Source organism: Aythya fuligula, chromosome 16, assembly GCF_009819795.1.
Source record: "Aythya fuligula isolate bAytFul2 chromosome 16, bAytFul2.pri, whole genome shotgun sequence".
NCBI classification, from domain to species: domain Eukaryota; kingdom Metazoa; phylum Chordata; class Aves; order Anseriformes; family Anatidae; genus Aythya; species Aythya fuligula.
The window spans coordinates 3,400,941-3,428,399 of NC_045574.1; the positions used below are offsets into that span (position 1 = coordinate 3,400,941).

At 55.2% G+C, this 27,459-nt stretch overlaps 1 protein-coding gene across 1 annotated transcript; it reads right to left on the reverse strand.

The window, feature by feature from the left end:
• MYH7B (myosin heavy chain 7B) lies at positions 1-27,459 on the reverse strand. The gene is made up of 42 exons (XM_032198506.1): positions 27,363-27,459; positions 26,408-26,511; positions 24,417-24,560; positions 24,156-24,312; positions 23,973-24,000; positions 22,767-22,863; positions 21,861-21,884; positions 20,431-20,523; positions 19,586-19,649; positions 19,366-19,464; positions 18,436-18,539; positions 17,727-17,865; positions 16,753-16,871; positions 16,079-16,228; positions 15,538-15,708; positions 14,649-14,828; positions 14,432-14,564; positions 13,862-13,938; positions 12,154-12,241; positions 11,576-11,693; positions 10,852-10,975; positions 10,215-10,351; positions 9,545-9,800; positions 8,757-8,999; positions 8,197-8,373; positions 7,694-7,839; positions 7,047-7,137; positions 6,036-6,425; positions 5,520-5,646; positions 4,980-5,098; positions 4,554-4,750; positions 4,035-4,384; positions 3,329-3,453; positions 2,943-3,058; positions 2,605-2,797; positions 2,316-2,519; positions 2,105-2,230; positions 1,775-1,945; positions 1,447-1,551; positions 980-1,075; positions 705-848; positions 1-18 (listed from the first exon to the last, which is right to left on the reverse strand). The coding sequence occupies exons 1-42, from the start codon at positions 27,457-27,459 to the stop codon at positions 1-3; spliced, it is 5,841 nt and encodes a 1,946-aa protein (XP_032054397.1).

Sequence of the window (27,459 nt, forward strand, 5' to 3'; positions counted from 1 at the left end):
TTAATGCCAATTTACTAACTGCAAATAAACATATTAAATGGAAACTTATTAAAGAAATTTATTTTAAAGAAACAAGTGGAGCTGTCTTTCTTTGTAATCTCTTTGCCTAAGCCATCATTGACCTGTCTCTGCCCTGCGGGATTGTGTTTTACATTTTGCCTGGGAGTAATGGGTTTAATAAGGTCTGTTTTGCCTTCTGCCCCCATGCCCCTACCTTGCTTTGTCTCTTGGCTCTGGCCCTTCCTAGCTGAGAGTGGGCTGGAAAGTTTTGATGTGAGCAATGTGGGGGGGCTCTTCCTACTTTCCCTGAAGCCCAGAGCAAACCAGCACAGTAGAGCGGGGCCCAGGGAGGCCTGTGTCCCTTCTGCCCCTGCCTGGCTGTGAAGCGCGTTCCCCAAAAACCCCAGCTCACCGCTCGCTGCAGCAGCCCCAGTACCCATCACAGACACAAAGGAGCCGCTCCTGGCAGAGCTACGTTTATTCACGCAGAGCAAAGCTGGCGGTGGCTGTTGCAGCCATTGGCCTCCGAGGTGCTGCGGGTGGCTGGGGACAGGCAGGGCAGGCAGCCCGGCTCCTGCTACTCGTGCTGGTGGAAAACAGGAGCGTGTTGGCAGCGCTGTGCAGCCCCCTCCCAAACAGGAGGGCGTTGGCAGGGCTGTGCAGCTCCCCTGGCTGCCCTGGGGGGCTGCAGGGCCGAGCCTTACCTTGGAGGTGAGCGTGATCGCCTCCCTGGTGCGGGCGCGCAGCTTGTTGACCTGCGTCTCGGCGATGTCGGCGCGCTCCTCGGCATCATCCAGCTCGTGCTGCACCTTGCGGTACTTCACCAGGTTGGAGTTGGCTTGCTGCTCCTGGGGGCCGCGGATGGGGTGAGGGGGGTGTAGGGTGCGCTCCCCACACCACCCCCAGTGCCAGGCCTCCCAGGCAGCCCCCGGGAAGACTGGCACTGCCCGAGGAGAGCCGAGCAGGGACGAGCACTTACCGCCTCCTCGAACTGGCGCTTGTAGCTCTTGACCTTGCTCTGCAGCTTGTCAATCAGGTCCTGCATCCGTGTCAGGTTCTTCCGGTCTTCTTCGGTCTGCAAGTGCCCCCGACCCAGTCAGCAGGACCCCGGTGGTGGTGCGAGACCCCTCAGCCCTGCTCGGGCTGCAGCTGCCCCACTGCCAGCAGTCCCAGAGGTTCCGGGGCCCTTTACAGCCACCAACCCTGTGCCACGTGGGTTGACCCCCCCCCCCCCCTTGTGTCCCACCCTCAGCCAAGGAGGCACCACCAAAGGGGAGGGACACAGAACTGGGGGGATGCTGGACGAAGCCTGGCCCCTTGCCCTGCAGGCCCCAGCACCGAGCCCAGGTGCTGGGCTGGGGGTTTTGGCTAACGTCAGGGGCTGAGAAAGGGGGGAGCTGGGCCCAGAGGCTGGCAGGGCCCGAGCTGTACCCGCTGCTGCTGTACCTGGTAGGTCAGCTCCTTGATCCGCCGCTCGTACTTGCGAATGCCCTTCTGGGCTTCAGCCATCTTCTTCTGCTCCATGTCCAGCTCTCCCTCCAGCTCACGCACCTGCGGGAGGCAGAGGCCAGCTCACGAGCTGCTCCCCAGGCAGGAGCACCCAGTGCCAGCCCCAGCCAAGGCCACACTGCGTTCCCAGCTGCAGCTGAGGCTGAGCCATCCCAGGCTTACCAGTCCCTGGGGCCTGCCCCTCACGGCACAGCAGGAGGGACGGGGCAGTTCTGGGGCCCTGCAACGCCCACTGTCACCTGGGGGCTGCCCCCTGCCTCCTTACCCTGGCCTCCAGCTTCTGGATCTGCTTCTTGCCCCCCTTGAGAGCAATCTGCTCCGCCTCGTCCAGGCGCATCTGCAGGTCCTTGATGGTCTGCTCCATGTTCTTCTTCATCCGCTCCAGGTGTGCACTTGTGTCCTGCTCCTTCTTCAGCTCCTCTGCCATCATGGCAGCCTGCAAGGCCAGTGCACAGACATCACCCTCAGGCCGGGCAGCCCTGCCAGACACAGGGACTCCATGGAGGAGCTCCGAGACCCTCCCCTCTCCTCCCACCCCCCCAGCCCTATGAAGGTGCTGGGCACCCTTGCGCCACCATCCCCACCCCGCTCTCACATCCGTGATGGCCTTCTTCGCCTTCTCCTCGGCGTTGCGGCACTCCTGCACGGCGTCCTCCACCTCGCTGCTCAGCTGGGAGATGTCGGTCTCCAGCTTCTTCTTTTGGTTGATCAGCCCCGTGTTCTGCGGGCAGAGATGGGCAGTGCCATGAGGACCGGCCGTGCCGGACGGGCTCCTGGCTCTCGGGGGGCGGTGGGCAGCCCCTCACCTGTGAGTGCAGCAGGTTGACCCTCTCGGTGGCCTCCAGCAGCTCCTGCTCCGCCAGCTTCCTGCTCCTCTCGGCCTGCTCCAGCGCCGCCCGCAGCTCCTCCACCTCCGCCAGCAGCAGGTTGTTGCGGCGCTCCAGGGCGGCCGCCTGCTCCTTCAGGTCGTCGTTTTGGCGCTGGGTGTCATCCAGCTCGATTTGCAGGTCCTGCGGGGCAGCGTGGGGTCAGTGGGGACGCAGGGAGGGGGTGACAGGGGTGGCCCCAAGGCCAGCAGCAGCCCCTCCGCCCAACCTTGATCTGGGCCTGCAGCTGGCGGCCCAGTTTCTGGAACTCGGCGGCCTGGCGGTTGGCGTGGCTCAGCTGGATCTCCATCTCGTTCAGGTCTCCCTCCATCTTCTTCCTCAGCCGGACAGCCTCGTTCTTGGCCCGGGCCTCAGCATCCAGCGTGGCCTGCATGGAGTCCATGGCCCGCTGGTGGTTGCGCCTGCAGGAGGGACAAAGCATCAGCCCCCTCTGCATGGGGACACCTGGCCTGGGGCAGCCGCGGCCAGAGGTGCTCATCCCATCGTGGCCATGGTGCCAGCTCTGCCCCGCAGCGATGGCCCAGCCTGTCCCCTCTCCGCACACACCTCAGGTTCTCGAACTCCTCGTCCTTCTCTGCCAGCTTCCTGTCCACGTCAGCCTTGATCTGGTTCAGCTCCAGCTGGATGCGCAGCGTCTTGCTCTCCTCGTGCTCCAGGGCTCCCTGCAGACAGCAGCAGCTGGGGGAGGGGGCCCTTGGGGAAACTCTCCGGCCACCCCAGCCCAGAGCTGTGGGGAGCCACCCCAGTGCCTTGCTGAGGTTGCACAGCCCCCATGAGCAGGACCCGGGGTGCACCCTGGCTCTCAGGACTGTCACAGCATCAGAGAGCTGCGAGTTGCTGCTCCAGCACCACCCCACTGGCACTGCAGGGTGGGTCAGGGGCTCTCAGGAGCAGCAGGCACCTGTGAGCATCAGTGGGAAGCACAGACCCACCTCGGCCTCCTCCAGCGCTGCCTGGATATCGCTCTTCTCGTTCTCCAGGGCTTTCTTCAGCTTCTCCAGCTCGTGGATGGTTTTGCCACTCATACTGATCTGGTCGGTCAGATCAGCGATTTCCTCTGGCAGGAGCAGAAGGGGTTTGGTCAGGAGCAAGTCTGCAGGGCCAGCCCCATGCAGGATTTTCCTATCCCCAAACCCAGGCTGGGCCTACGTCCCCCCAGCCCCTCTGGGAGCATCAGTCTGGGTGCTGAGGTTGTGCCTGGGGAATGGGCATCAGCCCCTTTGCTGGGCTCTCCTGCACTCCCCTGCAGCCAGGGTGAAGGAGAGGAAGAGAAAGGGCACAGGAGAAGTGTGAGGAGCCAGGGACACCCACTTGTCAAAGAGCAGTGACACGCCATGGCCCTCCTCTAAGCAAAATATACACTATGTGGAAACAACAGTCAGATGTCACTGTCCATCTGCCCAGTGCCCCCATGAAGAGGACAGGCCCTGTGCCGGTTTCCCAGAGGGATGCAGTGCCTCACAGCCCAGCCTGAAGGAAATGGGCCACTTGAGGCTTAGCACCAAGGGCTGTTCCCTGCCCAGAAGGACGCCCATCCCACCACACGTCTGTCTCTGGGCTGAGGACATGGGAGCCACAGGCTGCCCCTGCCAGCAGGGCCCCAGGGAGCCTGAGGGGAGAGCCTTAGCCCAGCCCTACCCTGCAGGTTCTTGTTCTCCCTCTTGAGGGTCTCCAGGTTGTCCAGAGACTCCTCGTAGGCATTCTTGAGCTTGAAGAGCTCCGTGCTCAGGCTGCGCGATTCCTTCTGTGACGCCTCCAGCTCTGCCTGGGTCTCCTCGTACTTCTGCTTCCACTCAGCCAGGATCCTGTCAAAGTTGCGCTGCTTCTTGTCCAGGGCAGCGCAGGCAGAGTTGGCTCGCTCCAGGTCCACAGAGAGGTCCTCAATCTCTGTCTGCAGCCTGTGCTTGGTCTTCTCCAGCGAGGAGCACTTGGCGTGGGCAGCCTCCACCGCCTCCTCTGCTTCCTGCAGCCGGATGGCCAGCTTCTTCCTGCAGCCAGCAGCAAGGGGTGAGCGCCCCCAGCCCAAACGCCAGCCCACCCTGCTGCTCTGAGCAGGGAAGGCCACGGCCTGCCCAAACAGCCCCGGATCTGGGAAAGATCCATCCCTGAATGGAAACCTGTCACCTGTAAGGAACCTACTCCTGGCGTGAGACTTACTTGGCTTCCTCCAGCTCCTCCGTCCTCTGGATGGCATCTGTCTCGTACTTGGTTCTCCACTGAGCCACCTCTGCATTGGCCTTGGACAAGTTCCTCTGGAGCTCGCTCTTGGCCTCCACCTCCTCCTCATACTGCTCCCGCAGCAGGTCGCAGTCGTGGCGGGAGGCTTGCAGGGCATGGGCCAGGGCGTTCTTGCTCTGAGGAAGGGACAGCTCATGAGTGGAGCAGCTCCTGGACGTGCTGGGGTGCAGGGGTGGGCTGGGGCAGCCGGGGAGGATGTTGTTTTCCCAAGGTTAGGGGCTTGTGCGTGTACTGAGTGTCCCACCTCGTCAGCACCAGAAGCTGGCCTACTGTCACACGTGTCCCATCCCCTGACATCTGTGTCACTTGGAGCCACTCAGATCAGCCGTGCCCCAGCAGCCTCACCTTGGTCTCCTCCTCTAGCTGCCTCTTGAGCTCCTCGATGTTCTGTGTGAACGAGGTCTTGCCGCGGCTCAGCTGGTTGATGAACGACTCCTTCTCCTCCAGCAGCCGACTCAGCTCCCCTGGGTTCAGACAGAGCCAAACAGCCACGTTGGGGCCGAGCACCCAGGCACGAGCCTGCGCACAGCCTGTGGCCTTCAGCTGTGTGGAGACCTCCAGCCCCCCGCTGTATCCCCAGTCAGGCAAGCTGGGGCCCACGGGCAGAGGCGTCCCTCAGCAGCTAAAGATGAAGCAAGACAGCCAGGAACCCTTCCTTCCGATGCCGGACATCACAGAATGTCCCTCCCAGCACCAGCTGATCAGCATCACTGCAGAAATCCCCTCCCTTGCCAAGCCACACGGCACCTGCAAGGCCTGGCCAGAGGCACAGCATGGACGCATGCACACCCCACCCCCTCCCCGCCAGACGGAGCTCCCCCTGATATCTGCAGTTTCCTGACTCGGATGCCCCAGCGCAGGAGCAGCCACACGGCCCCCACCTACCGTTCTCTGTCTGCAGCCTGCCACGCTGCGTGCTCACATCGGTCAGCTGTCGCTGCAGCTCGTCCACTTTGGACTTGGCTTCGCTCAGCTGGTCCTCGTAGGTGCGGCACAGCTTCTCGGCGTTGGCCTGCGTGCACCGAGCAAGGCCCACGTGAGACCCAGCTCTGCCCTGAGGGGCTCAGTGACTGCATCCCCCTCGGACCTCGCTGCCCTGCTCAGCAGTGGAGCCTGGCAGAGCTCTCATGTCTCTGCAGTCACTCTCACAAGCAGAGCCTTTCCCATATCCTCCAGACTTAAGGAGGACAAGCAAAGCATCCTGCAAGCACTGCCACAGTGGCATCAGGACAAGCTATACTTGTCCTGATGAGGACAAGAGGGCCGTGGCCATGACAAAAAGGACAACAGCCCAAGGGCATGGCCATGCAGAACACACTGCAGCAAGCTGCACTGATGCCGGAGTCACAGCTACCTGTTCACAAGGGAGATGAAGCTGCCCTTCGCAGAGCTGGAACCCACCTTGTTCTTGGTGAGGTATTCGATGTTGGACGACAGGTCGTCCACCTCCATCTTCATCTCGCTCTTCTCCTTCTCCAGCTTCTGCTTGACGCGCTGCAGGTTGTCGATCTGCTCGCTCAGCTCCGCCACGCTGTCTGCGTGCTTCTTCCGCAGGGCGGCCGCCGTGGACTCGTGCTGCAGCGTCGCCTCCTCCAGGTCCCTGCGCAGCTTCAGGAATTCTGCTTCCCGCTTCTTGTTCATCTCCAGCTGTGCAGCCGTTGCTCCGCCGGCCTCCTCCAGGCGCTCGCTCAGCTCCTCCAGCTCCCGGGACACTTCTGCCCGCTGCTTCTCCACCTTGGCTCTAGCAGCACGCTCAGCCTCCAGCTCCTCCTCCAGCTCCTCAATGCGGGCCTGGCAGAGACAGGACAAGTTGAGGCAGATGAGGCAGATGCTCCGAGCACCAGCTGAAGTTCCAGCATCTTTGCTCCCCACAACGGAGCAAGGCATCTCCTCTGATGCTGGGGAGCAGCAAGGCACTGGCCCAGAGCAAATTCTTGGGCTGCTTTGGGATTCTCGGAGGCCGGTATGCCCAGTGCCCCCTGGTAGCCTACTTCACTGAGCTGCTGCTCTCCTCTGTACCCTGCCATCAGCATCCAGGCTGATGTAAGCTTCCCATCACTGAGAAGCCTGAATCTGAGCATCTGTCTCTGCTAGAAAGAAGCCCAACATACTGGATTTGGTCTGGAGAGCTTGGGGACTGTGTTTATGATCTTAGCCTGGATAAAGAGCTACACCCCAGAAGCTGTTCCTCATTCTGGTGCTCACCTCATGAGTTCATTCTTTAATCTTTCTTTCCACCACATTTAGAGTGAGGGCTTTCCTTCAACTAATATTGCCAGCTTTTTTCATAGTCCCACTGCTGAAGAGATGTCCCCATGCTCAGAGAGGAACCAGCCCATGCAGATTCCCCCCACGCATTCTGTCTGATGAGAATTCAGGACTCCTGGGCTGTGAGAACACTTCCCACCATACCTGGAGCTCCTTGATCTTCTTCTGCAGCTGGGCCTCAATCACTTGCTGATCTTCAATCCTCGAATTCAGCTGACTCATTTCAAAGTCTTTCCTGTAGGGAGAGAAGGCAGAGCCTCTGGTCAGACAAGCACTGTCCCGCCAAGACCCTCCAGGTCCTGAAGCCAGAGGAAGATTGTTCCTTGCACTGAGACACCCAGATCCAGAGTCAAAACAAACAAACCCACACAGGAAAGTGCCTGCTGGGGTGAAGAGCAGCGCATGGACTGCTCTGAAGGAGGCTTGGAACGGCCGTGCTGGCAGACAGCCTGGCTCTGAGGTTTTCCCTGGGATCCCCCTTGGTACTCTTCTACAGATCCCCAGCTAGAACTGGCCATGAGGTCCCAGCTCTGCATTAGGATCCTGCCAGACAAGTTTGTACAGAGGACGAGCTATAGCACCATGATCTGTTCATCTGTGCAGCTGAGTTCCTCAGGAGAGCAACTCCCATGTCAACTCTGCTTAGTGCCAGGAAAACTAAGCCCATTTGCTTGGACTGCTCCAAGCCACATCCCAGCACGCCCGGCAGAGAGCACGTGTCCGCTGGGTTTAGCAGCGGGCACTGGCCTGGCAGGGTAAGAACACAGCCCCAGTACTTGTCACTCACTCACTTTTTGAGTTTCTCCTCCAGTTGCTGTTTGTCATTCTCCAGATCCATTATGGACTCCTGTGTCAACTTCAGGTCTCCTTCAAGCTTCCTCTTAGCTCTTTCCAGGTCCATGCGGATTTTCTTTTCTTGTTCGAGAGAGCTTTCCAGCTGGAGAACGAAGGGAGACAGGCTAGGGAGGGAAAGGACCCCTGGAAGCCACTGACCTTCCCCTTGTCCATTGCTGTGGGAACTTCACCCAGCCCTGAGGGTCACTCACAGCTGTTTCCCAGTTAGACTCCAGTTCCATGCCCTCAGCCCAGGACCCATGGACTACATGGGGTCCTCTGGACCACCTCGTGGTTCAGGGGAAGTTTGGCAATGGGGTTATTTATCACCTGGCCATATTCAACAGGGATCTGATAATGATCACACATTCCAGATCCCACTCAGAGGCAGCCTCTGTGCTCTCCTGGAGATGTGTGACTCAAACCTTTCCCACTTCACTGTCACTGGCCCATGACTCACATCATCCACTTGCTGTTCCAGTTTGACTTTGGCTTTGGTCAGCGTGTTGACCTTGTCTTCCTCAGCCTGCAGGTCATCCAGGGCCTGCTGGTGGGCCTCCTGCAGCGCTTTCTTCTCTTTCGTCAGCTTGGCAATGATCTCATCCAGGGCAGCCATCTCTTCAATCAGGTTTTTAACCTAGATCAATGAAGTCACAAACTGAGTGCATCTTCTCTGAGACAAGCGATGCAAAGCCAGTCCAGCAGCCTGGCCCATGGAGGGCAGGAGTTCACGTTCAGCAGCAGCTCGGCACCTCAGCAGCAGTCAGCTCCTCTCCACTTGGCCAGGCTTCTGCCCAAACCCCAAGTCATTTGCCAATGCACAGAACCGTTTGCTCATTTGCTCCCGTGCAATAAGGCAGGACACTGGAGGGTTTCGCCCTCTCCCACATATTTTTGCCCTCTACCCAGCCTCACCTCCCTCACACCACCAGCCTCATCCCCAGGGATTCTTTTTTGTGCCCCCACAAGCACTGAGGCCCCTTGGCAACGAGGCTGTTCTCTGCAGAAAGGGCTACTGACCTTGTTCTCCGTGGCATGCTTCTCCTTCTCCACCTTGGCCAGTGTGATCTCCAGGTCATCGATGTCTTTCTTGAGCTCTGCACACTCGTCCTCCAGCTTGCGCTTCTTGGCAGTGAGGTCTGAGTTCATCTCCTCCTCGTCCTCCAGACGCTCCGTAAGCTCCTTCACCTTGGCCTCCAGCTGGATCTTGGACTTGATCAGCAGGTCACAGCGCTCCTCCGCATCCGCCAGGTTGTCTTGCTCCTAAGACAGGCAAAGGAGAGCAGGTGCTCACCCACTGCCCCAGGAGCACACCGGCAGGATCAGCCACACCGCCCTGGCTATGGGTCAAGCTCTCCTTGTGGAAGGGACAGAGCAAACTCGAGGTGCTCAGGCGTATCAGGAGATCCATGCAGGACCGTGGGACAACAACTAACACTGACTGGGGTGAAGAGCTAATGGCAACCAAATCTTTCCAGAAGCAGAAGACACTAGCCTGACACTTTGTGACACAGGAATGCTACCAATTAGCCACAACTGAGAGAGCAAACATTCCCATCCCTCCCACCTCCACATGACAACATCACCCTTTCCAAAGCCAGGGGACCACGAATTCCCATAAGACAGCAAGTCTTGATGTAGCTTCAGGTTTCCACTGAGACCAATGCTGCACTTCAAACAGATTGTGGCAACGATTGGGCCTCAGAACTGCAAGAGGCTGAAGGAGGGATCTGGTGCTCTCTGCTCCTTTGCCCACCCAAGGACCCTGCACATTCTGTGTGCTGCCAGGCACGTGGTGAGGCACTCACTGCTTGCAGCTGCAGAGCCAGGTCATTCTTCTCCTGGATCATGGAGACCTGCTTCTCTTCCAGCTCCTTCCTCTTAGCCTCTGACTTCTCCAGAGCCTCCTTCAGCTTCTGGAACTCCTCCTTGAGGTTGGACATTTCCTTCTCAGTCTGGGCAGACTTGAGTAAAGGCTTGATCTTGAAAAACAGCTTCATCCAGGACCAGTTCTTAACAGCATTGAAGGCCCGGATGTTCCACTGGATAGTGTAGAGGGCTTCTCTGCAGGGATACAAGCACAGCATCGTCATCGTGTAGATTCCCATCCTCACTGCAGCAGACCCCCAGCTTTGGCAGGATTTTGGAGATGGTTTTGTTCCCCACCAAGTGGCAGAGAGCTGCATAAATAGCACGCTGTCAGCACACTGTAGTGGCCTCGGTGGGATGAGTGGTGTGGCCTGGCTGCCACTTCTCCTCCATCTGCATCTCACTGAATCCTTCCAGTGAAAAACAAATTTCCCCAGCCCAGATACAGCGACTGGTGACTGTCCCTGTCGGGCCTGTGCTGGACCCTGCAGGTCCACCTCCATCCCTTCCATTCCCACCCACAGGCAAGACCCACAAACCAAACCCACTGAAACACAGAGGGAACAAGAAGAGGTGCTCACAAAGCTCTGCCTCCTCCCAAAACTCTACCTCCTGCTGATGATCTTCTGATACTCAATGCGCATGAGGTGCCCGCGGATCCTGGCCTGCAGCATGGTCAGGATCTTGGCCAGACGCTCATCTCGCATCTCTTCCAGCAAGCCCAGCAAACCAGCCTTGAAAAACACCTGCAGGCAAGGGCATGAGAACAGAGTCAATGGCACAGAGGACAGAGCTCAGGGGTGACGTGACCTGTCAGACAGGGCTACAAAACATGGCCCGAAGCAGGGATACACGGAGCAGAAGGAACATGCCCTGCATGGGCAGGCACCCACGCTCAGTACTGGTTGAAGATTCACCCACACAGGACACAGAAACAGCCAGGCACCAGATCTCCTGGCCCCGTGCCCTTCCCCTCACGTCGCCCAGCAGGGACTGACCACTGTGTTGGATGATACAAGCTCAGGCAGCAGTGACCTTCTGCTCAGACCTGTTTCTGCCCAGCCTGCTTCTCCCCCTGCCCTCCTCAGTCCCTTCAGGGGCCACACTCAGCCCACAAAGCATCCAGAGCTTCAGCAGAGCTGTGGTCAGGCAGAGAGCAGGCTGGGCAGTGACAGCGAGCTGGGGTTGCAGAGAGGCAGGAGCCACAAGGTCTCCCTCTCGAGGACCAGCAGTTGCCCGACCTCACCTTGGTGTGACCAAACTTGTACTGGGAGTGATCCAGCTCCAGGGAGCTCAGCAGTTTCTCTGTGGCCTTCCTGCTGTCCACGAACTTGTCATCGGGAATGGCTGCTGGGTTCAGGATACGGTAGCTGCAGGCACAGAGCAGAGGGACGGCATGCAAGAGAACCCCAGCACAGAGCTGATGGCTCTGTCACTGTCCCTGTACCCAGGCCATGCCAGTTCCCCTGGGAGCTGTCACTGCAGCATGTGCTGGGGCTCCAGCTGAAGCACGGGCTTTACTGCAGAGCAGAGCCCAGGGATCCCAGCCAGAACTGAGTCCCTGTACCCAAGGGGGGCTCTGCAGGAGGAGGTCGCTGGCCTCACCTGGCCTGGGCCAGACCCAGCCCAAGCAGGGTGGATGGAGTCGGGCTGGGCAATGACAAGGATCCCAAGTGCAAAGGGAAATCAGAACCAGGATCAGAGGTCCTGAGCCTGGCCACCATCCACCTGCATCAGTCCTGCATGCAGCATCTTAAAACTCAGCAACCCTGCTGTCTCATCAGGCCAGGCATCAATCTACCCCTGACTGGCTCCCCAGAGCCACCAGCAGAGCTGTCCTGAGCTGCGCACACCCTGTGCTGGTGGCTCACAGCAGCCGGGCACGAGCTGAGGGGCAAATCAGAGCCACGGCAGCCTGCTTCCCCCCAGAACACGTGCTGGCAGCTGGCGAGGGGAGAGGAGGCAATTACCGCTGCTTGAAGTCTGCGTAGAGGATCCTGTTGGGGAATCCCTTGCGGCAGATGCGGATACCTTCCAGGACACCGTTACAGCGCAGCTGGTGCAGCACCAGGAAGGCATCCATGGCACCTAGGGGGGAGAGCAGGGATGGAGCAGGGGCTCAGCCCAAGCAGATGGGGAAGTGCAGCTGCAGCACGGGCCGGAGCTCTGCAAACAGCCTCTGGTTTTGAGCAGGGGTGTTAACCTGTCTATGATGAGCACTGGTGCTGCAGCCCAGGCCCCAAAAGATGGAATTTGGTCTGAAAGATTCATCTATGCCTGGTGCCAGACAGGCACAAGGCAGCCCAACTGCCAGCGCAGAGCCCAGCTGGGAGCCTGGCAAAAGTCTTGTTCCCCAGTAAAAGAGACTGGGAAGGGGCACGGTGGTTTCCACACAGACTTGGGGCCAGGGCTCAGCAGCAGCAGAACTGCTGCGAGGAAAGGTTTGGGGAGCTGGTGGGTGCAGGAGCTGGGCAGGACACCCTGCCAGCTGCTGTGCAGGGCTGTCACCTGAGGGAGCTGCCAGGCCGCTCTCCTGTGCCGTGCCTACCTGGGGTCTTTGTCTCATTGGGGATGATGCAGCGGACAAAATGGGGCTGAGTGGAGCGCAGGTTGGTCATCAGCTTGTTAAGATTCTCCTGTAGGGCAGACATGGGGGATGAGGCATGAGGTGATGCCTCTGCCCCTACAACACTTCTCTCCAGCACATTCCCCCCACGGGCAGGAGAGAGCAGACCCTGTGAGCCCCCTACCACCGCTCACGGGAGAGGAGGGATTTCCTCCTGCTTCGCTGCTCTCAGTGCTGCTCTGCTACCCGGACATCCCCCGCCCCACAGCAGCACCACTTCTGCCAGGCTGGTGCAGCAGCAGAGAGGACTGGGCTGGCAGCCGTGCCGATAGGCACCTGCTGGTTTTGCTCTGCCAGAGAGGAGCCAGATGCTTCACCAGTATTTGTAAGTAAAATTTGGCTACAGGGAAGAGCCAGGAACACAGGACTGAGACCAGTTCTGGCATACGCCTCTGCTAGTGTCCACCAGCCCTCCCTTCAGCACCCTGCAAGCCCAGTGCTGGCATCCACACTGCCTGCAGCCCCCATCTCATTGTGTTTTCCCTGTACCCCACAGTGCTGCCCATGCCCTTTGGCTGTGACAGGGCCCTGCCAAGCCAGCCTGGGCCTTCTGCATCCTGCCAGCCAGCTTTGTCCCAGGTCTGGCTCATGGGGGTTGCTCTGTGAACGTCTGCTTCAAGGCCTGTGTGCCCTGCCTGGACTGTGGGATTGGGTCTCTGGGATTAGAGCCCTGTAGAACACCGTCATAGGCCCTGAATCCTGGGATGACTCCTGGCTTTACGTTTTCTTGCAGAAAAGACATCTGCATCTCTGGTCTTTCCAGGCTGCCTTTCCCTCCTCAGAGGCTCAGCCTGTCCAGGACCAGCTCTGGAAAGCCTCAGTGTGGGGCAACTTCTCACCACAGACACCTTCCCCAAGGTCTGTGACTTGTCCAGAACAAAGAAAATCACGTTTCCCTGGACAGGGCTGGGTCAGGGACCTTGCCCTCAGGAAACTCCTTGGCTACCAGAGCTGTCAGTGGACCTATCAGAAATGCTGCCCTCTTTGAACCATAAAGTTGTCGCAGCAGGACTCAGCTTTGGGCTCACAGATACCCCTGAGCTGTTTTTCAGTTGCTTAAGCTCTGGGGTGGACAAATAACTCCTGTTCTGAGCATGGGGTCAGGGGTGTGAGCTATCCTGAGCTGTCACATAGCTCCCCCTGAACAGCAGAACAGAGAGCCGCCTGCTCAGAGACCCGTAAGATGCTCCTCCATTTTCTTCTGCCCAAAGGCTGGCCTTCCCGCCGACAAGAATGAGGAGAGAAGTAGCACAGACTTAAAGTGATGTTCATGTAATACATTATCTAAACATCACTACAAGTCTTAACTGCCGCTCTCTCAAAGGCGAAGGAGCTGCCGGGCAGCACAGGCATCACGCGGGCAGCAGCAGCACCAGCCCCAGCCTCGTGTCCTTCCCTAGCAGCACGGGGACAGGGCCTCTGCCAGGACCAGAGCCAACCTTTGCCAGGGGCAAGAAGATATTCAGGAGCTTTTGCCTAGCCAAGACAACTCTCTGGAGGCCTTGGGGTTCTTCAAGGCCCAGGAGTTGGTGTGTAAGATACCCTGGAGTCTTGGAAGGGAAGTGGGATTGATACTGGGATGCTCTGAACACGCTTCCCTCGTGGGTTTGGATGAGGGCCGGGCTCTTACCTTGTGTAGCTGGGACACTGTTTGGAAGGAAGCTGCCTTCTTACGTTTCTCCTTGGTCCCCGGTTTGTGAGGTTCCTCTGTAGGGTTGAGATATTGATTAATTACCTGACTAAACATGAAATTAATGACAAATAATGACATGTCAGCTTGCTTTGGAGGACTCAGGAGCACCTCCAAGCAAACCTGCAATGAAAATGTCAGTGAAATGACCACCACCCCTGCTCTCTGTAAAGTGGAGATGGTAGCACCACACTGCAGAGCAAAGCCTTGGACTGCCAAAAGTTCCTCCCACAGCACCCAGCTCTGGGTAACAGGGCTGCCCTTCACACAACCCACGTTACCTCTGGCAGGGCCACCAGGACAGCACTGCACAGGCTCAGCCTGGTCTTGCCCACCCACCTAAAGCCCCTAGGCCGGCTCTGCTTCTCCAGAGCTGATGTGGGTCTTGCCTTTGCCCAGCCTGCTAGGTGCAGGAATGCTGCACCCACAGCTGGGGGTGTGCATGATAGGGCTTTGCTGTAAAAGGAGGGAGGGAGGATCAGCTAGAAGGAAGATGAAGTTGTTCCTCACCTGAAGTGGAGCCCACATAGTTCTCGTAAAGGGAGGCCAGGAGCTTGTTTTGGGATTTTTGAAAGACAGACACCACTGTCTCATTCAGGGGGTCCTTGTTTTTGTCCAGCCACCCAATGATGTTGTAGGGCACCTGTCAGAAAACGAGAGAGGCACAGGTAAGCACAGCTGTGCAGGAGGAGTGCGATTGCTGCAGAAGAGCTGACAAGGGACGTACCACACCAGCATAGTGCACCAGCTCAAAGTGGGCCTCGTATTTCCGCTTCTTATCCGGACGGGGCTTCTGGAAGTTGGGTGATTTCCCAATGTGGTTGTCGTAGAGCTTAGCTTTGAACGACATGTCAGAGGCTTTTGGGAACATGCACTCCTCTTCGAGGATGGACAGGATTCCCAGTGGCTGCAGGGAAAAGGTGGTATAAAGAGGTCTGAGTTCAGTGTTGCCAGGTGCCATCCCAGTACAGGGGATTCTCTGTGCTCCTGGGCAAGGCGAGGCAAGGTCTGACCCAGGAGGTCCTGTCCTCATTCAGACAAATAGTGCAGGACATCTACCATGGGGCAAGCTCTCACTGCTCCTCTGGTGTACCTCAGGCTGCATGGTCTGCTGCCGTTTGCCAGCCAAAGTGGGACTGGCCAGGCCTGCAAGACATGGGTCTTGCCCAGACCCATGAAGGGTCTATTGCAGGGGAGGCCCTCTCCTGTATCCTGGCAGGTGTGCCCCTTTCCAAAAAAAGGTGGGTTTCCTCCATAAAAGGTTTCCAAAATTTAATACAAGCTTCTCTGAATCAGTAAACACCCCAATAAGAAGCAATGAGGGTGGGGAAAAGGGGGCAGAGATCACTGTTCTCTGGAGGAAAAGGCCCCACCAGGCTCACCAGTGAGTAGGAACGGAATTGCCATGGTTTTACAACACCAAAATTCGTCTCAAAAAGGGCCTAATGAGCTGCAGGTTCGATTATAAATGCAGGCAAAACAAAGTTGTGCACTTGCTACTGACTGGGAGAGGGACTTGCTTCATTTTTGGTAGCAGAGCACCTCTCACTGTTTCAGCCTTTGCAAACAAGCTGCCTACCAGAAATACCAATTTTGTGGCCTGGCTCATGCTTTACCTTCTCGATCAGGTCGATGCAAGCCTGCAGGTCCAGGCCAAAGTCAATGAAGACCCATTCAATGCCTTCCTTCTTGTATTCTTCTTGCTCCAGAACAAACATGTGGTGGTTGAAGAATTGCTGCAACTTCTCGTTGGTGAAGTTGATGCACAGCTGCTCGAAGCTGTTGAACTGCAAGAACAAAACCATCCTGCTTCAGCAGGAGGAGCTCCAGAGGTGAATGGAGTCATTGTTCTGCTTTGTCTGGGTGTGAAGAGCAATCTGTGCTATGATCATGTAGCTGGATTGTAGCTGTTCATCAGCTGTTCATGTAGCTGGATTGCTACATGAACAAGTAGCCAGGAGCTCACTGGAGATGGGCCCACAGCAATGTTAGGACAGTAGTAGTGAGCTACTTGTTTATTCTAGACAAATGAATTCATGCAAGAGCTCTTTTTGTTATCAAGGCCAACAGTTTCCTGGAGGAAAGCTGTCGGACACTAGGGGACCTAGCTGTGTCATTACCACATTCCCCTGATTGCAGAGGGCCTGCAGAACTCACATCAAAGATCTCGAAGCCTGCAATGTCCAGTACTCCGATGAAGAACTGTCTGGCCAGCTTGGTGTCTAGGGTCTTGTTGATCCGAGTCACCAACCACTTGAACATACGATCGTAGGTGGCTTTAGCCAGGGCTCCCACAGCATAGACAACCTGCCGAGGCAAACAGAGATGAGGTCATGAGCACTCATACTTCTCCCTGATTTTGTAGGGAGTAGGCTGCAGAAGAGAGCTCCATCCGTGCCAGGTCTAGATTCCTAACTCTGATGTGGCCGACAGGATGCATTTCTGCTGCATTTAAGTTTCCCACAAGATCAGTGATTTAGATGAGATTTCTGTCAGAGCTGAACTCTTCATGGGATTGGGATTGAAGAAGACCCATAGAATTTGGATTTCTTCTGGCTGTGATCCAGCCCACATTGCAAAGACACTGAACTGAAACTCCAGCCCTGGTTAACACCCAAAATTTTCTGCCAGCCCTGCCACCAAATTTTCTAGCTACTAAAAGCCAGTAACTGTAGACACATTTTGTTATGGTGCTCTGGAGTCTCTTCCCAAGCCCAAGAGAGTGAACTGAAGCACGATGCACCCTGTACAGAAAACATTACACAACAAACCTGACCACAGAGGAGACACATACCAGTATGAGCAGGGAGCCTGTGTCCTGGCACACCCACCTGTTCCACATTCTGACCTTTGGTCACGTATTCATTGCCCACTTTCACACGAGGATGGAGCAACCCCTTGATGAGGTCAGCTGAGCTGATTCCCATGAGGTAGGCAGCTTTGTCAGCACCTGAAAACCAATTGGAAGGCATGAGGAAGCCAGCAAGTAAGCCACGAAAAATATATATATTACCAGCTCTTCTGCTGATCAGCACTAACTATATCATTTTATCCACTTGCTGCATAGTCTGCTCCAGTCTCTGTATTGTGATTTCCTGCTTTGGGTATCATATTTTACTTTTAAAGTCTGGACCTCCTGCCTGAGAAGTCAGTTTGTTGGAGATAGCCTTAATAGATCTGCTGCCCCCAGTATGGTTTCCAGTCTTCTTGATCTGTGAATCTCTACGCATTTTCCTGTAGGAGCTTGGATTCCCATGTGGAAAATTTCAACTGATCAGATGAAAAGGGATTTTCTTGCTTATCTTTCATAGACTCTTTATAGTAGATTGTAGCAAGAAAAACAGCTCTGTAGGGAAATAATTTCTACTAGATCACAATCTTCTTTAATTACCAGGTAGCAGCAGAATCCTGTGTTCACATTTCTGGTGAGCAAGGGCATGAGAACACTGAACAAGGTGAAGTACTGGCAGGTTTCTTGACGTCTGTCACAACTCTGTGATGGGCTGTGGCTGAGACAGGTCTGATGCAAATGAGAACATCTACTTCTTGCAAGAGTCTGTCCCCAAAAATGCCTGCTTATAGACAAGCCCCTCTGTGTACCCAAAGTAAGTCCTAAGACCTACTGCTAGGGATCTGACTGCTAGGGATTGTGATCATGGACCTTCACAGACCAGGCCAGGGGCGTTATCACAGTCTGCTCTCAGAGAGTTTTGCATGTAAAGGCCACACTGGGTGTCAGGTATCATGGAGAAGAAAAAAACAAACAAACAAACAAACAAACAACAACAACAAAAAAAAAACCTACTTTCAGTGCCGTCAGCCTCTGCCTGCTCCTCCCGCTGCTTTTGCTTGAACTTCATGTTGCCAAAGTGCATGATGGCGCCCACTATTTTATAGGAGCCGTACTTCTCATCATTGCTGAAGCCCAAGATATCCATGGCATGCTGAGGAGAGACAAAGCAGCATAAACAGGACAAAGTCATGGATCTGAGATGAGGTTTGGTGCTCCTACTGCCTCCTAAGGTGCTCTCCCTCTCCTGAGGCTCTACTGGCTGAGTAGGGCAGGATGCTCTAGTTGGTGGGCACCTAGCTGAGTAATCCTGCTCCACAGGATTTCAAATGTGAGTTCAACTTTCCCAAGATCCATCTGAAAGCAAAAAGACCAGCCTAGCATCCACAGCTAGGTTTTCTGAGTTGAGGTCTAGGGACCGTATTTCTCATTTTCTCATGGGAGCTCTGTGAAGTGCTTCTGCACTACAGGCGCTTCTTACTGCAGAGACCTCCTGTCCCTTCTGTGCCTGGAAGAGGCTGTTCACGGGGGATCAGTCACCCTGCCATTTCTTGTAGGCTCACAGCACATGCAGAGCAACTGCCAATGAACCAGAAGGAGCCCACAGCTAATTTAGAGAAGGACAGAGAAAAGCCAGGACATGTCCTTATGAGTGTGGTTGTGAGGCCGTGCCCTCCCTAAAGCCCCCACTTCTGGTTCTGTGGCATGAAGGAAGCGCACGTACATCTGTTGCCATGAGTTCCTCGCCATCATCCAGGTTGTCCACGGTTGTTACGCCCTGGGAGCAGAAGTGGTAGTCGTAGGGGTTGAGGGAGAGCAGCAGCATATCTGTAGGGGAGGAGACATGCAGGGGGTGAGGCCAGACTGAGATGAAGCTGGGTAAAAGAGGGGTAACTCTGGATGTAGATGAAGAGGTGAGGCCACAGTGGCCTCAACTAGATGGCACCAACCAGTGGGACAATCTCTGCACGCCCAGGCAGGCCCTCATATGGGTCAATCCCTTCTGTGATGTTCCTCCTGGTTGCTATCTTGGGAGATGGCTTGGCGGTAGACTGATTTAGAAGTGGCCATCCATGCCCTTGTGACCACCAGATAAGATTACTGCTCAGCACAGCTCTCCAAAACTACCTAATAAGGTATCGTAGTGGAGCCAGCAGCGGGCTCAAGAGCCTGCAGCCAAAAGGCTGACCACCCCAGGGCGTCGTGCCAGCCATCCTTCTGCAGTGGACAAAGGTTTCCTGTGCACTCTGTGCAACCTGGCACCTGGAGGGCAGGGCTGCCCAGAGCACAAGAGTGGCCCCATGGCAAATTCAGGGTCAGCTGAGACTGTCCTGGGGAACACATTTAGGATATGTCTGCCCTGTTCCCAGACAGTTGCAGAAAGGGCTTTAATTTTCAGACTGAAGTGACTGGTTTCTCAGTCTGTGAAGATAAAGGAGGCCAGAGTAGACAACATCTTTAAATCCCTTCTACCATGAATTATCCAACAACCCTACAGTCCTGCACAGCCATCGAAGCATTTGAGGGCCATACCTGCATGGTGAGCTGGGTTTGCTCAGCTCTGTGGAGAGCAGGACCCTGACAACATAGTTCTTTCTGGCTGTTTTCAAGCTGCCACACTGTAAAGGCTATGCTGCAACTTTTGCTGCCTTACCTTGCAGCTCTGGTTTCTTCCCAGAGAGGATCTGGTAGTAGATGTGGTAGCTTCGCTCTTTGGGTTGCTGGAAAATCACTCTTGATTTTTCCAGAAGATCTAGAAGCAAATAGGGCAGAGGGGTTAAAGGAGGGCTTGCTTTTCCCTGGAGCTGACCAAGCATCAGCAGAAATAGTGAGAAAGAAATCCCTCCCCGCTGCAGCTGGCACGTGTTACTCACAGATGTCGATGTCTGCAGAGGCCAGCTTCCCTGAGGGGCCAAAATGGATGCGGATGAACTTGCCCTGAAAAACGTTTACAAGGAGGTAAGCACTGGGCTTGGCTACACAGGCACGATTCCAGGCAGCTCCTAGAAACCTCAGATAGCTACAGGACACTGGTAATTCCCCACTTCTTAGGTTTCTGCTGATGCCAGGCAAATAACTGTGCTCAGTGAGGGATAGGTTGGTGAAGTTCTCTTGTTTGTAACGTGCTGAGGGTCAGTCAGTATTGCCTAGGTCTTTAAACACTGGGTAGGCAGAAATTCCACTCACAGCAGATAAATCCCTGTCCTCAGGGCTGTTCCTCCCGCAGGGCAGTATGACACTGAGCCTGTCCACAGCCTCCTGTTCATCGTGTGCTGGGCAACCTCAGCCCCTGAGCCCCTCCTTTCCTCTCAAGGCACACAAACAGCCATCAAAGCCACCTGTGGTCAATGAGCTCCACATCCCAGTGCAGACCCAGGCTGGGCTTAGCAAAAGGGCTGATACTGCTTGGAAGTGGCATGCCTGTCTGCCTCAACTGCAGCACTCCAAGATGTGCTTTCTGGCCCCTCAGCTTTGGACTTGTAAGGGACTTGACTGCAGCCCCAGGCTGTGATGCAGGCAATTCACACTGACCACGCCACCCACTGCGCTGATTTAGCCAGCAGAAGCCTGGCCCTAGCAGACCAACCCCACTAGAGGAAGAGCTAGGTGTCTGCTCTGCAGCTAGATACTCCACTGAACAAAAGCACGAATACTACAGATGATACATTCAGTTACATAAAAGCTGCACATCAGCACCCCATCTTCCTCCGACACTTACAAAACGTGAGGAGTTGTCATTTCTTATGGTTTTGGCATTGCCAAAAGCTTCCATAGCTGGGTTAGCCTCAATGATTTGATCTTCGAGGGTTCCCTGGAAAACAAAACCAAAGGTTGTGTCAGCTCCTGCCCAGCTGGAGGGGATCTGTCACCAATGTTGCAGGGAAAGGGAGCATGAGGCTCCTTGTCGCGTCTGCATGCTATGCTCATTAATTGTCTTTAGAGCCTGCTGCTTCTGAGGCCTCTCCTTTTCTCATGAGGGGATGCAGCTGGATTTAGGGGCAGAAGAGCTGGATTTTGCAGTGAAGTTGTCTCTGAGATTCTCCTTGCCTAAACTCGCCTCTCTGCACAAGGTCCTTAGCCCCTTTCCTGGGCTGCTGCAATGTGCAAACCAAGAGCAAGCACACATTGCCACCACAACAGTCTGAAGCATTTCAGGCTCTTTGTCAGGCATTTCCCCTTCCACCAAACCAAAGTCTTGGAGAGTTCCAGTCACAGCAAATTGCAAGTAAACAGATGCAGAAAAGAAGCTTGACTCCCTGTGCTAACAAAATGCACAGCAGGGCCACAGCGTGATGGGGACACATTGCAGGTCCCAGCTGGTGTCATCTTCTGAACTCTCTGGAGCTCTTTGGAGAAAACCCCAAGATTTATCTCCCCATAACCTTGTTTTTCTATTCATGTTTCATACACATAGTTCAAAGAGACAGAGACAGTCACCACCTAACACAGACAAAGCAGGAGAAGAATTAGAAGAGAGAGAGAGACTCCTGCCAAGCCACATGAAGGACATTGGGGTCTGACAACAGCAGCAGAGTTTGGTAGCACTGGCACTTGCAGGATTTGTCAGGAGAGAGCCTTTCTGTGCCTGCTCCCTGACACCATGACAGCTCACAGCACCTTCCTGCTGGAGGCGAAACACCAGTTCTGGGCTTCCAAGGCTGGGGCCATGACTGGTCCCCACCTCTGCAGCTCCAGGCATTTAAAGGGCAAAAGAGACAGGGAGCTGTTGTGAATCACGGCTTTACTAGCAGACTCTATCTTGTCTCTTGGATATCCTTTGATCTATTTAAATCTAACCTCATCAAAAATTGCCTGCGAGATGCCAGGGGGGCTGCCCCATGGGCTGCCCCAGAACCACAGGCTCAGTCCTCCAACTAGCTGGCTCTTAGTAATGCTTTTCCTGAGCCTCAAGTATTGACAAGCATCTCCCACCCAACAGGGCATGAGGGCAGCTAGCCATGTGCATCAGCTAAAGCCACCCCTCAGTGCTGGACGGAGAGTCTGGGGGCCAAGGGCTCTGAACTGAGCTGCTGAAATGGCTGAGCCAGGACTGCTGCCCCGCATTGGCACTCCCCGCTGTCCTGCTGGAGCTCTGGTGCAGCTGAACTCTGCCCTCAGCGTTAAAGATTAAGAGTCCATAACACTTACCCCAGTTTTAGTGGCAAGAGTTGCCTAGAGAAAAGAAAGAAAATTGTCTTTAGAATCTGGAAAAGCCAAGCAAGAGCCACAAGAAGCATGGTCAGAAAAGCAGGACACGGCCACTTAGTGTCAAAAACGGTCCAAGAAAAAATGGGAGGATTAAATTTTTTAAGATATGCCAAAAACTTGTTAAATAGATTAGCTCAAGAAAATGAGGAAATGCATCAAAAAGCAAGAAGAGTTAAATCCAAACCCAAAGAAGAGTAAAGAAAATAATGCTGAAGTATGGCTTATCTGATACCTAAAGCAGCCAGTTTGCTTCTGTAAGGGGAAAGCAGGCTGGAGCCTCAACATGTCAAGAAGAAATAAGCAATTGCAAGAGCAGCTCAAAAATAACCAGCACCAAAGAAATGCAAGAATCAAAACAAAAGCAAGAAAAGCACAAGGTAGAAAAGGGTCAAGATGAACAAAAGAGAAAAATAAAAAGGAGAAAAGGACGAAAAGCAAGGCTTAAAAGAGACAAGGTGGGTAATGGCAGCTTTACTCCATTTCTTTAATGGTCCTTAAGAAGATCTGTGGCGTGTGGAAGAAGGAAGAGAAGATGAAGAGGGCATCTAACGCACCTCTTCCAGGCTGCTCAGTCTGAGCAGCCACTTAAAAAAACATCCATTCCCCCTTGAGCAAGATTGTTTCAAGCCTTGCTTGTTCAAAAGTCAGGGAAAAGCCAAGCCCTGGGTGGGTCAGACCAAAACACGCTTCCAAATGCAAAAAGTTGGGGGAAGAAAAAAAAAAAAAAAAGTAAAAAGAAGAAAGAGGGAAGGGGAAAAAAAGGAAAAAGAAAGGAAAAAAAAAAAAAAAAAAAAAAAAAAAGGAAGGAATAAAACAGCAAGAATTTCTTTCAAAAGAGGGTCTTACTAATTTCTTGCCCGGTGTGTCGCCCAAGGCTGCGACAATGGCAAAGTACTGAATGACCCGCTTGGTGTTTACAGTCTTACCAGCACCAGATTCTCCGCTTAGAGTAACAGAAATACACAGATCAAGGACATGAGGCAAAGAACAGGCAAAAAAAAAACTTCAAACAGAGACCCTGCCAACCTGCCGGGGCTGCCCAGCCACCCCACGCATCATGCTAGGTAGGAGAAGAGGAGCACCAGGGAGAGACGGGGCTACCAACTTGCCATCCTGGGCAGCAGTTTTCGAGGCGAGGGCGAACGTGGTGTCCTTTGGGCCCCCGCAGAGGCAAGCAAAACCCTGCTCCGCATCCTCCGGAGCAAACCCACCGCCAACCTGGGCTTTGCCTGCCTCTGCTGCGGGGCCGCACGCAGCCGGCTGTCAGGGGGTGCCAGCAGACACCGAGGCGGTGCCGAGCTTTGTCTGGCGGGCACGAAGCCCTCGCCCCGGGGCTTCAGCTGTCCCGGATCAGCGCGGGGCCGTGTGCTGGCTGGTTTCAGCACGCCCCGCTTTGCTGGGGGAGCTTGGAGACGGCCAGGGTGCTGTGGCGGGGCCGATCTTGCCCAGGCGGTGCCCACACAGGGGCTGATGAGCGTAGGGCCTGGCTGGCTGGCCGGCTGCACAGGCCCGCTGAGCTCATCCCTATAGATAGCCGCTCCCCTATTGTAATCCCAGATGACAAAGAGCGGGGGGAGCTGGGGAGCGCAGCGCCGCAGGACCAGAGCCAAGCATCTCTCCTCAGCCCCTGCGTTACCTAATTAGGCTATGGCCGAGGCTAAAAATGTCCGTGGCTCCTGGCAGCGGCCGGGGGTCCTTTAGAGTCCTTTATATAGCCCTTATCTATATGTCACTTGAAATTAACCTGGCCTGCATCCTCCCACATCGCCCGCCACCCCTCCGCCTGCCGATGCCGCCATCTCCCCCCTGGCCTCAGCCTCCATCTCTGCCCGCCATGGGATGGGTGCCGGTGGGCGGCCGGGGAGCCCGGTGGCAGCTGTCGGGGTGCGGGGCAGCCTGGCACTGTCACCTGGCGTGGGACGGGCTGACAGCTGCCGGGGTGGGGGTGTGAGGTGCTGGGGGCCCTGCTGAGGCAGGGGGTGCTGCTGGTGAGGGCAGCCGGATGGCGGCTGGGGGTGAGATGGGGGGCGGGAGGCGCAGGGAGAGACTTACGTGATGAGCATGGACTGGTTCTCTCGGTCTGCAAGGGAAGGAGCAGGCAGTCAGTGGGGATGCCTGAAGGTTTTGCCCACTCCACCATTTTCACCCCCTCAGGGCTGGTGACAGTGCCCCCCACCTCATCCCTCAGCCTCCCCCCATCCCCATGGCCACCATGGTGCCCGGCGGGCCCCTTACTGCGCAGCATGTCGTTGTAGGCGTTGTCGGCGATGGAGTAGATGTGAGGGGGGGCCTCAGAGCGCCGCTTCCCCTTGTAGGCCGCCACCACGGGCGCGGTGTAGACGGGCAGCCACTTGTAGGGGTTGATGGTGACACAGAAGAGCCCCGAGTAGGTCTGTGGGCAGGAAGGGGGCGGCTGAGGCGCAGGGGAGCCCCGGCACCCCTTTCCCTCATGGTGGGGTGAGGGTGGCGGGGTCCCCCCGGGCGGCGGCGGCTTACGTAGATCATCCAGTGGGAGTAGCGGCGCTTGAGATTGTAGAGCACGGAGGCCTCGTTGAGGTGCGTCAGCATGGCCATGTCCTCAATCATGTCAAACTTGGGGGGGTTCATGGGCTGCACCTCGTCCTCCTTCACCACCCGTGTCTGCCACAGCAAGGATGGGGGCGTTGGGGCTGGCTCCAGGGCACCCTCTCCCCCAGTCCAATGGGCTGCCCTCCGTTTTGGGGTGGCAGGGTGGTAGCACCCCAGGCTGGGAGGAGCAGCCCCAAACCTGTCCCTCCCCAGGGACACAGCTGAGGAGGGCTCCCAGCCTGGGGGCACCAAGATGCCACCCCCCAACCTCCAACCCCCATGGAAACATTGCCCTGCAGGTGCCACCTCCTTCTGCCCTCCCAGAGGTGCCACCGGGATGGCCACACACGGGACAGGGGAAATGGCACTGCACTGGCCCCGCAAGGTGCTCAGCACCCCTCAGCCCACCAGAGGGGTCTCTGGTTATTTGGGCAAACAGCTGAAACGAGACCCCACCACTTCTAGCTGCATCTATTTAATCCCGTAAATCCAAGCCCTGGGGAACTATCGCCTTACATATCTGGATGGAAGGCGCTGGATTTAGCAAATGGGCCTGTTAGTGCATGTGAAACAATATCTTTCAAAGAGATTCTTTTTTTTTTTTCAGGTATTGAGCATGTGACGTTAAAAGGTGTTAGATGTTAAAAGCCAGAAAGTGAATAGAAGAACGAGGGTGGAGTTTCTCTCTTGAAACTGTTTCTGTTGGAACCCTAGCTCCAGTGGCAGCAGGTATAGCTTGTATAGCTTGAGATTTTGCAAATCCATGACAAATTTAAAAAATAGTTTCAAGAGGGAACGGCAAAAAGGGTTTGGAAACTTTTTTGTTTGCATAATCTGAAGATCTCGAACCAGAGCATTTTAAACAGGAAAATAAACCTTTCAAACTGACGCCCTCCTTCACTGTAAATTATCTTTCATGGAGGGAAAATTTCATGGAGGAAGAAAAATTTCCCCAATTTCAGACAAAAATCTTTTTAAAACCTTTACACTTTTCATAGGCAATTGCATACACTTCAATTGGGCAGGCATGAGCACTTCTCAGTGTCATTAAGACTAGACAAGAAATAAAAACATCGACGTCTATCATTTACTGCCAGGCCAGCACCTTGTTCTTTTCCCCATTTTACACCAGTGCAAGTCTCTGCACAGCAGCAGCGCTGCATGGGCATGCAGCTCCCACAGCCGAGAAGGGAACATTAATTAAGCCCATTTGTGGCTATTCATAATGGATGTTATCTGGAGAAATACCAGCTGACGGCTGCCTGCTTCGCCTTCCCCCCACTGCTGGGGAGCTGGAGCTGCACCACCCCAGCCTGCCGGCCTCAGCCCTGCTCCCCAGGGCAGCGGTGGGAGCAGCCACTGGGCTGCGGGAGGGAGCACAGGGCTCAGAATCAGCCCCTCAGTGCCCAACACCACCCTAGCATTTGGCAAAGAACAAATCTTCAGTCATGTTCATGCAGCGAGTGGCACAGTGATGGCCCCCGTACAGTTGTTCTTTGCTTGTTCCCCCAACACCGCTGTCTCTGCTGCAAATTCAGGCTAAAACAAGCAGGACTTGGCTCCTTACCTCTGGTTTCAACCTTCAAGGTTGGCAAAGCAACAGTTCAGCAGCACAAGGGGCTGTGCTGGAGTCGGCCCGCTGTCCCGTCCACCCATCTCACCCGGTAAATCGGGTTTGAAAGCAGCCCCTCGGCGGGGGGATGCCGAACGGTTGGCATGCTCAGAAAGTTGTTGTCCTGTGTGTGCCGACACACGGCGGTGTGACAAACAGCACGGCCAGCCCTCAGGGGACAACTGACTGCTGAGCATGGATGGGCTCTCAGGGAGAGCCTGGCTAGGTCCAGACGTGATCTTGTCACGCGTATCCCCCCTCTGCACACACTTGCTGGCTCTCGGAAAAGGAAAGGTATTTTGCTTACTTGCTTATCTTTGGTTTCCACAGTGACTTTGCCACCGGAGCTTTCTTTGATTTCCACTTCAACGTAAGCTTCTTTCTCATCTGGGATCCAAGCACGCTTCTTTCCTAGAGGGGGGGAAGAAGGAAAGGAAAGGAAAGGAAAGGAAAGGAAAGGAAAGGAAAGGAAAGGAAAGGAAAGGAAAGGAAAGGAAAGGAAAGGAAAGGAAAGGAAAGGAAAGGAAAGGAAAGGAAAGGAAAGGAAAGGAAAGGAAAGGAAAGGAAAGGAAAGGAAAGGAAAGGAAAGGAAAGGAAAGGAAAGGAAAGGAAAGGAAAGGAAAGGAAAGGAAAGGAAAGGAAAGGAAAGGAAAGGAAAAATATTGAAAGTGTCAACTGAAAGCTGCATCAATGCAGTCTGATAACATGGCAGGACAGTGATTATTCCTTCCTACGCCCTTGGTCATAGGAGTGGGGATTTATTTGCCTTTTCCATGTTTGGCAGCTGTTTAATTTGCCTGGATCAACTTTTGGTGTGACAGAAGTCTGCTGCTTCCCATGTGCTTGCAGTCAAACTCTAATAAAAAAGAAAGGTGAGAGGAAGCAAAAACAAAAACAAAAACAAAAACACCCTCTCCTGGTTTGTAGTGCCCAGAAGTGTGGGATAGAGCGGGTTGCCTCAGAGCAAGCCCTGCACACCTCCAAAATGAAATGGAGCTGGAGAAGGCTTTGCCACTTCCAGTCCCTCAGCCCATCTTCCCCAGCCCTTCTGCCCTTCAGGGCCAGGGGAAATGATGGGCCAACTCCTCCCGCTACTCAGAAGAGAAGGGGACAGTCAGAAACCTTCTGAGATCCTCCAGGGTGCTGGGGGCAATTCTGCAGCACCTGCAACACCCTGAGAAACAGCCCTGGGGAAGGGATGGGGACAATCTCCAAGGAGAGCCACGGCCATGGGTTCCTTGGGGCTGTGCCTTGGGGCTTACCATCAAATGGGATTGTCTGAAGCTTCAGCTGCTCTGTGTAGCTTTTCCGGAGGTATTCAGCAGCCTCCCCAAACTCGCTCATGTCCAGCATAGACAT